The following is a 12,759-nucleotide window of genomic DNA, read 5'->3' on the forward strand; positions in this document are numbered from 1 at the left end:
ATTGAATAACATCGTGGATAGGCTACAACCCTGTCTCACTCCCTTCCCAACCACTACTTCCCTTTCATGCCCCTCGACTCTTATAACTGCCATTTGGTTTCTGTATAAATTGTAAATAGCCTTTCGCTCCCTGTATTTTACCCCTGCCACCTTCAGAATTTGAAAGAGAGTATTCCAATCAACATCGTCAAAAGCTTTCTCTAAATCTACAAATGCTAGAAACATAGGTTTGTCTTTCCTTAATCTATTTTCTAAGATAAGTCGTAAGGTCAGTATTGCCTCACGTGTTCCAACATTTCTGCAGAATCCAAACTGATCTTCCCCGAGGTCGGCTTCTACCAGTTTTTCCATTCTTGTGTAAAGAATTCATGTTAGTATTTTGCAGCCGTGGCTTATTAAACTGATAGTTCGGTAATTTTCACATCTGTCAACACCTGTTTTGTTTGGGATTGGAGTTATTATATTCTTCTTGAAGTCTGAGGGTATTTCGGCCGTCTCATACATCTTGCTCACTAGAAGGTAGAGTTTTGTTAGGCCTGACTCTACCAAGGTTGTCATTAGTTCTAATGGGATGTTGTCTACTCCTGGGGTCTTGTTCGACTTAGACCTTTCAGTGCTCTGTCAAACTCTTCACGCAGTATCATATCTTCCATTTCATCTTCATCTACATTCTCTTCCATTTCTATAATATTGTCCTCAAGAACATCGCCCTTGTATAGACGCTCTATATACTCCTTCCATCTTTCTGCTTTCCCTTCTTTGCTTAGTACTGGGTTTCCATCTGTGCTCTTGATATTCATGCAAGTCGTCCTCTTTTATCCAAAGGTCTCCCTAACTTTCCTGTAGGCAGTATCTATCTTACCCTTAGTGATATGTGCCTCTACATCCTTACATTTCTCTTCTAGCCATCACTGCTTAGCCATTTTGCACTTCCTGTCGATCTCATTTTTGAGACGTTTTTATTCCTTTTTGCCTGCTTCATTTACTGCATTTTTGTATTTTCTCCTTTCAATTCAATATATCTTCTATTACTCAAGGATTTCTATTAGCCCTCGTCTTTTTACCTACTTGATGCTCTGCTACCTTCACTATTTCATCTCTCAAAGCTGTCCATTCTTCTTCTACTGTATTTCTTTCCCCCATTCTTGTCAATCGGTCCCTAATGCTCTCCCTGAAGCTCTCTACAACATCTGGTTCTTTCATCAATTACATTCAATATTTCTTCTGTTACCCAAGGATTTCTACTAGCCCTCGTATTTTTACCTACTTGATCCTCTGCTGCCTTCACTACTTCATCCCTCAAAGCTACCCATTCTTCTTCTACTGTATTTATTTCCTCATTCCTGTGAATTGTTCCCTTACGCTCTCCCTGAAACTCTGTACAACCTCTGTTTTAGTCTGTTTATCCAGGTCCCATCTCCTTAAATTCCCACCTTTTTGCAGTTTCTGCAGTTTTCTTAGTCCCATAGTGCTCAGTGCCATATGAGCGAGGGGGACGAGAGGTTCGGTGTCAACAAGAAATTCATCCGAGCACGGCATAGTAGCTTGAATAGTCTGGAATATTTCAGTAAGTGTGACGCAATGGAAACGAAGTGAGGTAGAGTTGGGCAAGCGGCCAGGAGAACAACCATCTATGAACTGATAACGTTAAGTTTCTGATGACATTAGAAAACAAATATGAGCAACATTAATGCTGAAATGCACAAAAAGTCTTGAGGAGGCCTATATCAAACAGTGGAAGTCGAATAAATGACGACGTCGACGTCGGCGACGATATTCATGATGATGATGATGATGATGATAAAGGTGATTCTTTATCTCTCCTAATGTTTCTCAAGTGCCTTTTCTCTTTGTATGAGTATATTTTCAATTTCGTTTTTGTGATATGATACGAGAAGAGAGCCAGAAACTAAGACTACCCATGGACTGTATAACGTATTACCGCTTTACGAGGGAAAGCAAATAACACATAAAATGATTCCTACGTTGCTATCTGTTGAGCCCTATCGACAGAGCAATCCGAGAAAAGTATGGGATGATAGTTGTGGGTCTGTTGTCAGATGGGTATACGACACAGCTGAACGCACTCTTTGTTGGTATATGCGATTCGTGTTTTCTTATCGCCGTCAAACTATCCTAGATTTAAAATCGCACCAGAACTGCCAACTAGAGTTTCATTATCCTCCTGTGTTGCGTATATGGGAAACAATATGCTGCCAACAAATAAATCCGTAGTAGAATATGTTAGCCTTTCTTTTTACACATCATACAGATAATGTTGAACGTACTGACGATATATTTTCTCATGAATTCATTTACTACACCAGACCTGTAATATTAAATACATTGACATTTTCTCATGAATTCAGGTTTTCTGTGGTCAAGCGACAGTCACAGTAGAAGCACACTTAAAAGTGATTCTCTTATCCGAGGAGGTACTGGAAAGACTAATTAACGATACTCCTGAAACCTACGGAGGCCGACCACAGTCTGGTTCAAGTCTCCGTTCCACCACGTAGAAGTGCCATGAAAGCAAATCAAAATTATTACATCAACGTCCAATCCTTGAGACTACGGAGCTGTATAGCAACGCGTCTCTCGGAAATAAAGTTGCCCTCTGCATATATCTCTGGAATAACGGCCGAGGTATAGTATGTATAGTACGTTTACGAAGTGCAGTGCTTTCATAAAAGGTGCATCGTACATGTTTGAAGTGTACAGTTACAGAAGTGGTTAAACACAGTGAAGGAGGTATACACGGTACACATATTGCGATGTACGCAAACATAAGTATCTCTTACATACATCTGTGTTGAAGTTCGAGGAGTAAAGTAAACCGTTGGAAATATGCTTGTTTAAACTACATACAACTGTACACAACGAAATACAGTTGCGAGGAAGTTTGTTAAAAACCTTACCTTTCTTGAGGTACTTAATGCCCATCTCAAATGTCTCCCCTAAACGCGTAGCACGCAGTTGACAGCACTACTGACAACAGCCACGAGTTGGACCTCGCCCGCCTGCAGCGCCACTGTCGAAGCGGGGGCCGCTGCGTCACGGGCTGGGCTGCTAAACGCTGCTACTTCATGTTAAGTTACGCCCCGAGTTAGATCTCGGGGTCGTTAAGTAGCTTAACACTTTGCGAGCGCAGCTCTCCGGCCCTCTCTTCCTGCACTTAATTTTATTATTGCTTTGAGCGAGTGCATAAATTAACTAACCAAAATTGTAGTAACATGACGTCGAAGGTACCAAATTTTGGACAGCTACGTAAGATGATAGCATATGTTATTTTTCCAAGGAATCTTATGTTTTCCTCGCACATGGGCTCTGCCGCGCGATGTTGCTCAACAGCAGCCAACATTACTATAGGACTGGCATCAGAATAGCTCTGTAAACGAAGCAGGGGAGTCTGAGCGGTTAACTCACTTGATTTACATTCAGGAGAGTGGCTCAAACTTCTTTCATCACCTTGTCTGTACCGATACAGGTAAGATACTAGAATTGCATCCCGCAAGACGGCGGTTCAAACCCGTACATGACCATTCAGCATTAGATTTTATGTCGTTTGCCTAAAATGCTTCAAGAAAATGTCGAAATATCTCCTTTCAAAGCGACATGACCTATTAGTTTCCAGCTCCAAAATTGTGTTCTTTCTCAACGGAGCTTGCCGCCAACAGGACGTAAAATCAAATTCTCCTTTTCCTTTTTTTTTATTCACTGTGGTTTCTCTAAATGACTTCGTGTGGGTGCTGAGCAGGTGTCTTCAGTACGGTCACGACCAACCCAATCTGCAGCCCTGTCCGTATAACTATAAGCTGCTACTCTGTCTCTTATGGCCTCTTTAAAGACGGAACTCTTCCTTCACTTAATGCTAATGGCACATTTAGCAACGGCAATGAGGGTCGAGTGCGGCAGCGACTGCGGCAGTAGTCATATCATTCTCTCGTTATGGTTCTGCACGTAATACCTCGGGTTTACTCGTGGAATACATTGCGGCAATGGCACTGTCTAACGTCAGTCGCCGGCCGTAGTGGCCGAGCGGTTCTAGGTGCTATAGTCTGGAAGTACGCGACCGCTACGGTCGCAGGCTCGAATCCTGCCTCGGGCATGGATGTGTGTGATGTCCTTAGGTTAGTTAGGTTTAATTAGTTCTAAGTTCTAGGGGACTGATGACCTCAGAAGTTAAGTCCCATAGTGCTCAGAGCCATTTGAACCATTTTTAACGTCAGTCGTAACAAGCTCTAGATCGATGATACACAGATTCCTAAGAGAATACTATTCTTAGTACGTGTATACCACTTTCCTAAAATTTCAACATTGTAGGATGAAACGACTCTTCAAACTATATCTTATGATCAATTTTTTACTTTAGTACTATGTGTGTATCATGAGTCAATGGTTTATAGTCCTCTCATATTTTCTAATTACCCAGGAGTCCTGAAAAAATTCTAGAATCGTTTCTGAAAATGTGGGACACTGCTCAGGTGATGTAAGTTCGTTTCATTGCACCGGTGCAGCAGGTTGGCGTAACATACTATTAGGCACATTGTGCTGCGACTAAAAGCGGTGTTAGTCTTTTATGATCGAGACGACAGTGAACGTCTGTAAAAAAACGATACCCAAAGAGCAGCTGATCTTTACTCAGTTGTGAGGTGACAGAAATCTGGGATAGCGATATGAACATATAAAGACGGCGGTGGTATCATGTTTTTTTTTTCTTTTTTTTTGTGTCATCGGTCTTCTGACTGGTTTGATGCGTCCCGCCACGAATACCTCTCCTGTGTCAACCTCTTCGCCACAAAGTAGCGCTTGCAACCCATGTCCTCAATTGTTTGCTGGATGTATTCCAATCTCTGTATTCTTATACAGTTTTTACTCTCTACAGCTCCCTCTAGTACCATGGAAGTTATTCCATGATGGCTTAATACATGTACTGTCATCCTGTTCCTCCTTCTTGTCAGTGTTTTCACATATTCCTCTCCTCTCCGATTCTGCACAGACCCTCCTCATTCCTTGCCTTATCAATCCATCTAATTCGTTTGTAGCACCACAATTACAGTGCTTCTATTCTCGTCTGTTTCGGTTTCCCACAGTCTATGTTTCACTACCACACAATACTGTACTCCAAACTTACATTCTCGAAAATTTCTTCTTCAAATTAAGGCCTATGTTTGATACTAGCAGACTTCTCTTGACCAGAAATGCCCTTTTTGCCAGTGCTAGTCTGCTTGATGTCCTTGTTCGGTTCGCCATTTATTTTGCTGCCTAGGTAGTCACCAGCAATCCTGATGTTAAGTTTCTCGCTGTTCTCGTTTCTGCTACTTCTCATTACTTTAGTCTTTCTTCGATTTACTCTCAATCCATATTCTGCATTCATTAGACTTTTTATTCCATTCATCACATCCTGCAATTCTTCTTCACTTCCAGTGGGGATAGCGATGTCCTAAGCAACTCTTATCATTGATATCCCTCCACTCTGCATTTTAATTTCACTCTTGAACGTGTCTTTTATTTCCACCATTGCTTCTTTGGTGTGCAGATTGAACTGCAGGGGCAAAAGACTACAACACATACACTCTTTTTAATCCGAGCACTTCGTCCTCGGCCTTCCATCTTTATTATTCGGTCTTGGCTATTGTACATGTTGTATATCACCTGGATCTCCCTATAGCTTACCCTGTTTTCCTCAGATTTTTCGAACATCTTGCAGCATTCGACATTGTCTAACGCTTTTTCCAGGTCGACAAATCCTATGACCATGGCTTGATTTTTCTTAGTTTTGCTTCCATTATCAACCGAAACGTCAGAACTGCCTCTCTGGTGTCTTTACCTTTCCTAAAGCCAATCTTATGGTCGTCTAACACATTTTCAATTTTGTTTTCCATTCTTCTGTATACTGTTCTTGTCAGTAACTTGGATGCGTGAGATATTAAGCTGATAGTGCGATATTTCTCGCAGTTTTCAGTTCTGGCAGTCTTCGTATATCCGATATATACATATATATATATATATATATATATATATATATATATATATATATATCTAAGCGAATTCCGCAGCTCCTTGACGGTAATGTGGTAACTCTCTCTCCAACCTTATAACCAAGTCCAGCCCAACTAGACAAGTTTCTTCTTGTCAAATTTGTGTGGTGCGCCATTTCTTTCTGGTAGTAATAGGCTAATGCTGTGACAATGCGACGTTTCATAGTTGGACTAAAGAGTCTGCTCTCCTTACATTCAATTTACTGTAATGTATCCCAGCTGCGGGTTCCGCGTGGTGTCTGTTCTTTCGAACATGACCGAAAGAACGAACACGACGTATTGGTATAAAAGGCTGCTCTCCATTGACTGCAGGTATGCTACTAGTTCCTCCTCATGTTCTGCATTTCCAATTTTTCATCTGATGTGGCAGCTGTGTCGGGATAATGTTTAGCTTTACCTACCTATCTTTGCAACGTTAATTTAGATACTTTAAGCTCCTTAGACACTTTTAAAACTCCCGTTTCAGAAGATGAAATGGCTGAAACTGTCATTTCCATTGATTTAACATCCCATTGCTATTTATCAGTCCTTCTAATGTAAGTGCACACGAAATGGAAAAGCTAGGTGATAAAATATATAGTTTGAAACCTATTTATACCAAAAAAATGACTGGACAGAACGGGATACTATCCCATCCCGTTTCTTTCCATGCGCTCATTTCAGATTAACAAATTTTATGAAGCCTAATAACTGACGCATATTATATAACTAAAATGTAGCGAATAACATGCACTTTACGATTACATGTCGTTTAAGGTTGCGCAATTAACAATCAACGACTTATCTTGCGTTGACATTCACCAGACGTTATACAAACTCTCTGGAAACGCGAAGGACGACCGTTCATTTATTAGTCGCACTCCGAATCAAGTCAAAATGTTAATCGCACCTTTCCTTCTAGTCATAGACGCGGTTACATGTCACTACAATATTGTGCACCGCTCTCCAGTTTAAAATGCCTCGCTATCCCGTTCTGCCCCAGGTTCCCCCATATGTTAAATGTAAGTGTAGTTTGTCCGTGCGCGCCACTACAACTCCACCACCCACCCCCGCAGTCCCGAGGAGGTTATATGGTATGGTAGCCCAAAAGAGGGAGTCACTCTCATGGAGTTCTCATGGGAAGTCTGTGAAGCGGCTGGGATTCGAGTGTCAAAATGGTCGTGACTGGCCGAAATGTTCTTTCCATAATATTCGAGAATGTTGTAGAATGAACTAATATGTTGTAGAATCTTCCAGAAGGTTCGAAAATGTTCTAGAATTTCTCAGAAGGGTAAGCAGTGATGGTGAAACACATACGTGAGTGTACGTTTGGAAATTGATAAGAGCTGCTCAAGAAATGTGAACGTTATAGGAAGTGTAAAAAATTGAAGGTGAATGGCTTAAGACAGTGAAGAGGAGGAGATCTTTCAAGCTGTGAATTGAAAGGAAGAAAATAGAAGGAACAGCTGAGTAATAAAACAGATGAGGTGCGAAAAGTACATTTAGTTTCACAATGAAAAGAAATGAATAGACTGAGAGAAAATTTAATAGAAGAACAACGAGATGAAATTAGAGAACAGGAGCAGCAAGCAGACTGCTGTAGAAACAAGATTATGAAATACACTGAGTTTCAATAAATGAAGTTCATGAACGACAACGATTGCAACGCATGAACAAAACATATTATACAGAGTGAGACAATTAAGACAGGTCACCCCCAATGTGGCGAGTTTTCTGATATTTGCAAGTAATTTTTATCGTTTATAGTCGCCGAATTAGGATGCCAACTTTTTTTTTATTTTTCCTACTGGAACTACACCATTTTTCTTCGGCATTTGAAAAAAGCTTCTAAGAGAACTTCAACGACATAGGACATAGCATGTGTGGAACCTGGTCAAATATTATCAACATAACAGAGCCGTAAACCTCTGCCCCGCTGTCAGGGGAAGAGGTTCTACAAACAGCTGCCCTATTATACCTCTTGTTTTAATTTTCGCCACAGACAAAAATATAGAACCGTTAAGTTTGGTGTGTGTGCAGAGCATTTTGTGTCTGCGGAACGACTGTTCTAATGCTCTCCAAATGGGAGACACATCTGTCATGTTATTACCACAATGACTGGCTTGTGTCCAATGGGACGTCTTCCAATATCTGTGGCAGTAGCATGTCTCAAGAACTTGAGGTATTTGAGTGTATTTAGATCCCCACAAATATGACAGGGACCAACGATACCGGTCTTAGAAAACACGCATCAAACTTTGATAGATCAAGAGCACCATTTGTATCCACTTGAATCAGCGTGAATTTCCCATTGACGATTAGTGCATATTGCGAAGTTTGACTCGCTCATGGTTTGTAAACAACGCTTATTTCTTTAACAATATTTCGCACCGATATGTCATATTGCTTTGCACATTTCGTACATAACATTCGAAGAACAACCAATATGGAAAGTCGTTGCCATAAAGATACAGATGCAAGAAATGAACTGCGGTGGACTGTAGTGTTCGCAGAACACTCGTTTGGTTAAACTCTCTCGTACTTCCATGATGCCTCTTAGTGGCATTTTCATTGTGTATTACTGCTACTAAAATGTTAGTTTCAAATCTTTTGTAAGTACCTCATTCTTTTCCTTGTCGTATTTTATTCTCCACGCTCTCCGTTTCGAGAACTTTTTTATAATGTTTGCAAAGGCAGATCCTGAGTGCTGGGCGCAGTGTGGATACTCTTCAGTGCAAAACCTTACTGCTGCTTTAACAGCTTGGCGACATTTGCCATAAACGATGTTCATTTTTTTGATTATCGTATGAACTGTGAATGTCTCAGTATCTTTACTATCAAGTTATCTAATTGTTACAACAACAGAATACAGACTAATGGGCTTCAAGCGCAGAGGTGGAGACAACAGTCATACCTGTGTTGCGTGTTTGTTTACATCTGGTGGGCAAGCGTTTGTGGAACCTCTCCTCTGACAGAGGGAAACAAGTTCGGTGCACAGTTATCTTCATATTATTTGATCAACTCACACACGTGTTATGTCGTTGAAGTTTTCTTACGAGCTTCTTTTAAGTACTACAGAAAAGGTGTATAGTGCTATTATAAGCCGCGCGGAGTGGCCGCGTGCTCTAGGTCGCCATGTAACGGATTGTGCGGCCCCTCCCGCCGGAGATCCAAAGGACAGTCACAAATTGCTCCGTTTTCACTCCTTGTCGACAATCACGCAGCACCTGAGGTAACAAGCACATCTCAAGCCCCATTGTGCACTCGACTGTTCATGGCAACTCACTGCCTCGCACTTCACTACTGTGTACCACTCTTGTCGTCCAACTGCAAAAGACTGGGCCACAACAAGTTTCCGCGTTTCCATTGCACTGCGCATACTATGAAACGCTCCCCAAACATGGCACTCACCCATGCAGGCGACTTTTCCGACTTCGAGTTCTCCCTCGGGCATGCGTGTATGTGTTTTTGTTGTGGATGTTGTGAGACCAACCCACTAAATTTAGAGGAACCCGAAAGGCACGCGTTTTAGCTCACGCAGGCTGGCGTGAGATCTGGAACAGGACAAGGAATTTAGACTGTACATTATTTAGACTGTACATTATTTACAATATCAATAGCAACTGATAATGGCGCCTTGCTAGGTCGTAGCAAATGACGTAGCTGAAGGCTATGCTAACTATCGTCTCGGCAAATGAGAACGTATTTTGTCAGTGAACCATCGCTAGCAAAGTCGGTTGTACAACTGGGGCGAGTGCTAGGAAGTGCCTCTAGACCTGCCGTGTGGCGGCGCTCGGCCTGCAATCTCTGATAGTGGCGACACGCGGGTCCGACGTATACTAACGGACCGCGGCCGATTTAAAGGCTACCACCTAGCAAGTGTGGTGTCTGGCGGTGACACCACAGTTTTCTTAGCATAAGTTTGTAATACTAGGGACCGATAACCTCAGCAATTTGGTCCCTTAGGAATTCACACACGCTTGAACATTTTGCGATTATAAAAAACACAAGGGCAACGTCGTAATTCGCCTACTATAAACGACAAAAATTACTTGCGAACGGCAAGAGATTCTCCATATCTGAGCAGTCCTCTTAGGTTGTTAGCAGATGATTCTGTCACTTACTTCATCGGATTATCAAAGCGAATAGCAAAATGATGTAGACATCTGTACGGTGCAAAAAGTGACAGTTGACTCTAATCATGAAAAGTGTGAAGTCATCCCCATGAGCACTAAAAAGTATCCACTAAAGTTCAGTTTAAAGTTTGCAAATTCAGCTAAATACTTAGGGATTACAATTGCGAATAACTTAAATTGGAACTATCACACAGCTAATGTTGCGGGAAAAGAAAACCAATGATTGCCTTTTATTGGCAGAACACTTAAAAAATGTGACAGGTCTGCTAGAGAGACTGCTTATACATTACTGGCTATTAAAATTGCTACACCAAGAAGATGACGTGCTACAGACGCGAAATTTAACCGACAGGAAGAAAATGCTGTGATATGCAAATGATTAGCTTTCCAGAGCATTCACACAAGACTGGCGCCGGTGGCAACGCCTACAACGTGCTGTCATGGGGAAAGTTTTCAACTGATTTCTCATACACAAACAGCAGTTGACCGGCGTTGCCTGGTGAAACGTTGTTGTGATGCCTCGTGTAAGGAGGAGAAATACGTACCATCACGTTTCCGAGTTTGATAAAGGTCGGATTGTAGCGTATCGCGATTGCGGTTTATCGTATCGCGACATTGCTGCTCGCGTTGGTCGAGATCCAATGACTGTTAGCAGAGTATGGAATCGGTGGCTTCAGGAGGGTAATACGGAACGCCGTGCTGGATCCCAACGGCCTCGTATCACTAGCAGTCGAGATGAAAGACATCTTATCCGCATGGCTGTAACGGATCGTGCAGCCACGTCTCGATCCCTGAGTCAACAGATGGTGACGTTTGCAAGACAACAACCATCTGCACGAACAGTTAGACGACGTTTGCAGCAGCGTGGACTCCTGCGACGGTGTACTCTGCGACGAACCTGGGTGCACGAATGGCAAAACGTCATTTTTTCGGATGAATCCAGGTTCTGTTTACAGCATCATGATGGTCGCATCCGTGTTTAGCTACATCGCAGTGAACGCACGTTGGGTATTCGTCATCCACATACTGGCGTATCACCCAGCGTGATGGTATGGTGTGTCATTGGTTACACATCTCGGTCACCTCTTGTTAGCATTGACGGCACTTTGAACAGTGGACGTTACATTTCAGATGTGTTACGACCCGTGGCTCTACCCTTCATTCGATCCCAGCGAAACTCTATATTTCAGCAGAGTAATGCACGACTGCATGTTGCAGGTCCTGTACGGGCCTTTCTGGATACAGAAAACGTTCGACTGCTGCCCTGGCCAGCACATTCTCCAGATCTCTCACCAATTGAAAACGTCTGGTCAATGGTGGCCGAGCAACTGGCTCGTCACAATACGCCAGTCACTACTCTTGATGAACTGTGGTATCGTGTTGAAGCTGCATGGGCAACTGTACCTCTACACGCCATCCAAGCTCTGTTTGACTCAATGCCCAGGCGTATCAAGGCCGTTATTACGGCCAGAGGTGGTTGTTCCGGCTATTGATTTCTCAGGACCTATGCACCCAAATTGCGTGAAAATCTAATCACATGTCAGTTCTAGTATAATATATTTGTCCAATGAATACTCGTTTATCATCTGCATTTCTTCTTGATGTAGCAATTTTAATGGCCAGTAAGTGTACTACGCTCGTCCGCCCTCCTTTGGAGTACTGCTATGCGGTGTGGAACCCACATCAGACAGGATTGACGAAGGACATCGCATAGTATAATAATGAAGCAGGAGAGAGAGTGCAACGGATATAATACACGAATTGCAATGACAATCATTAAAACAAAGCCATTTTTCCCTGGGGTTGGACCTTCTGATCAAATTTCAATCACCAACTTTGTCCTTGGAGTGTGAAAATATTTTTTTGGCTCATATCTACACAGGGAGAAATGATCATCGTAATAAAACAAGAAAAACAGAGCTCACAAGGAAAGATTTACGTCTTCGGTTCTTCCGCGCGCTGTTTGAGAGTAGAACGATAGAGAAGTAGTTAAAGGTTGTTCGATGAACCCTCTGCCAGACACTTTAGTGTGAATTGCAGAGTAATCATGTTAATGTAGATATCGTCCACTATAACTTGGCGAAACCGCTCCTCGATATATTTATTCATTCTGGATATATCTGGAGTGGAGTGACCTGTCTTACCTGACTCATCCAGTACACCACCGCTCAATCACTACAGAGCACAACGGAGAACCATGGGTAGCACAAAAAAAAAAAAAAAAAAAAAAAGTGATTGGCGCTTGATGGATTTGAAGGCATCACAAACTTCTCCCACAAAGACTTTAATACCAATAAGTTACAGTGTTTGTGGGAAGCGTCTATGACACTTCGAAACCCACCCAATGCTGATCACTGGTTTGTGTTCTGCTGCTGTACTTGGTTCCCTGTTGTACTCTATAGTGGATGTTGCAGCTGTTGTAGTTGTGAAGGTCGCTGTCACTGTATGGTGGTCACCACGGCGTTTTCCAAATCTTTCGTATCAATGTATGCAAAAAAAATTGGAGATTTATCTATAATATACTCGACATTTTATGAATATTCTCGATTGTTAACGAATGTTTTTCAGCGTCCAAAAATATTCTTGAATGTTGTGCAAAACTC

The 12,759-nt window shown here is 42.1% G+C and overlaps 1 protein-coding gene across 1 annotated transcript in view; it reads right to left on the bottom strand.

Moving 5' to 3' along the window:
* The window catches only part of LOC126411739 (glutathione S-transferase omega-1-like), a 93,490-nt gene extending 90,465 nt beyond the window's left edge, over window positions 1–3,025 (bottom strand). Inside the window, exon 1 of the mRNA XM_050081387.1 lies at window positions 2,919–3,025. Coding sequence (XP_049937344.1) covers window positions 2,919–2,943 — 25 coding nt within the window. The 5' untranslated portion in view covers window positions 2,944–3,025. The remainder of the gene's footprint in view (window positions 1–2,918) is intronic.
* Window positions 3,026–12,759: the final 9,734 nt, after the last annotated feature.

Source organism: Schistocerca serialis, chromosome 1 (assembly GCF_023864345.2).
Source record: "Schistocerca serialis cubense isolate TAMUIC-IGC-003099 chromosome 1, iqSchSeri2.2, whole genome shotgun sequence".
Classification (NCBI taxonomy): domain Eukaryota; kingdom Metazoa; phylum Arthropoda; class Insecta; order Orthoptera; family Acrididae; genus Schistocerca; species Schistocerca serialis.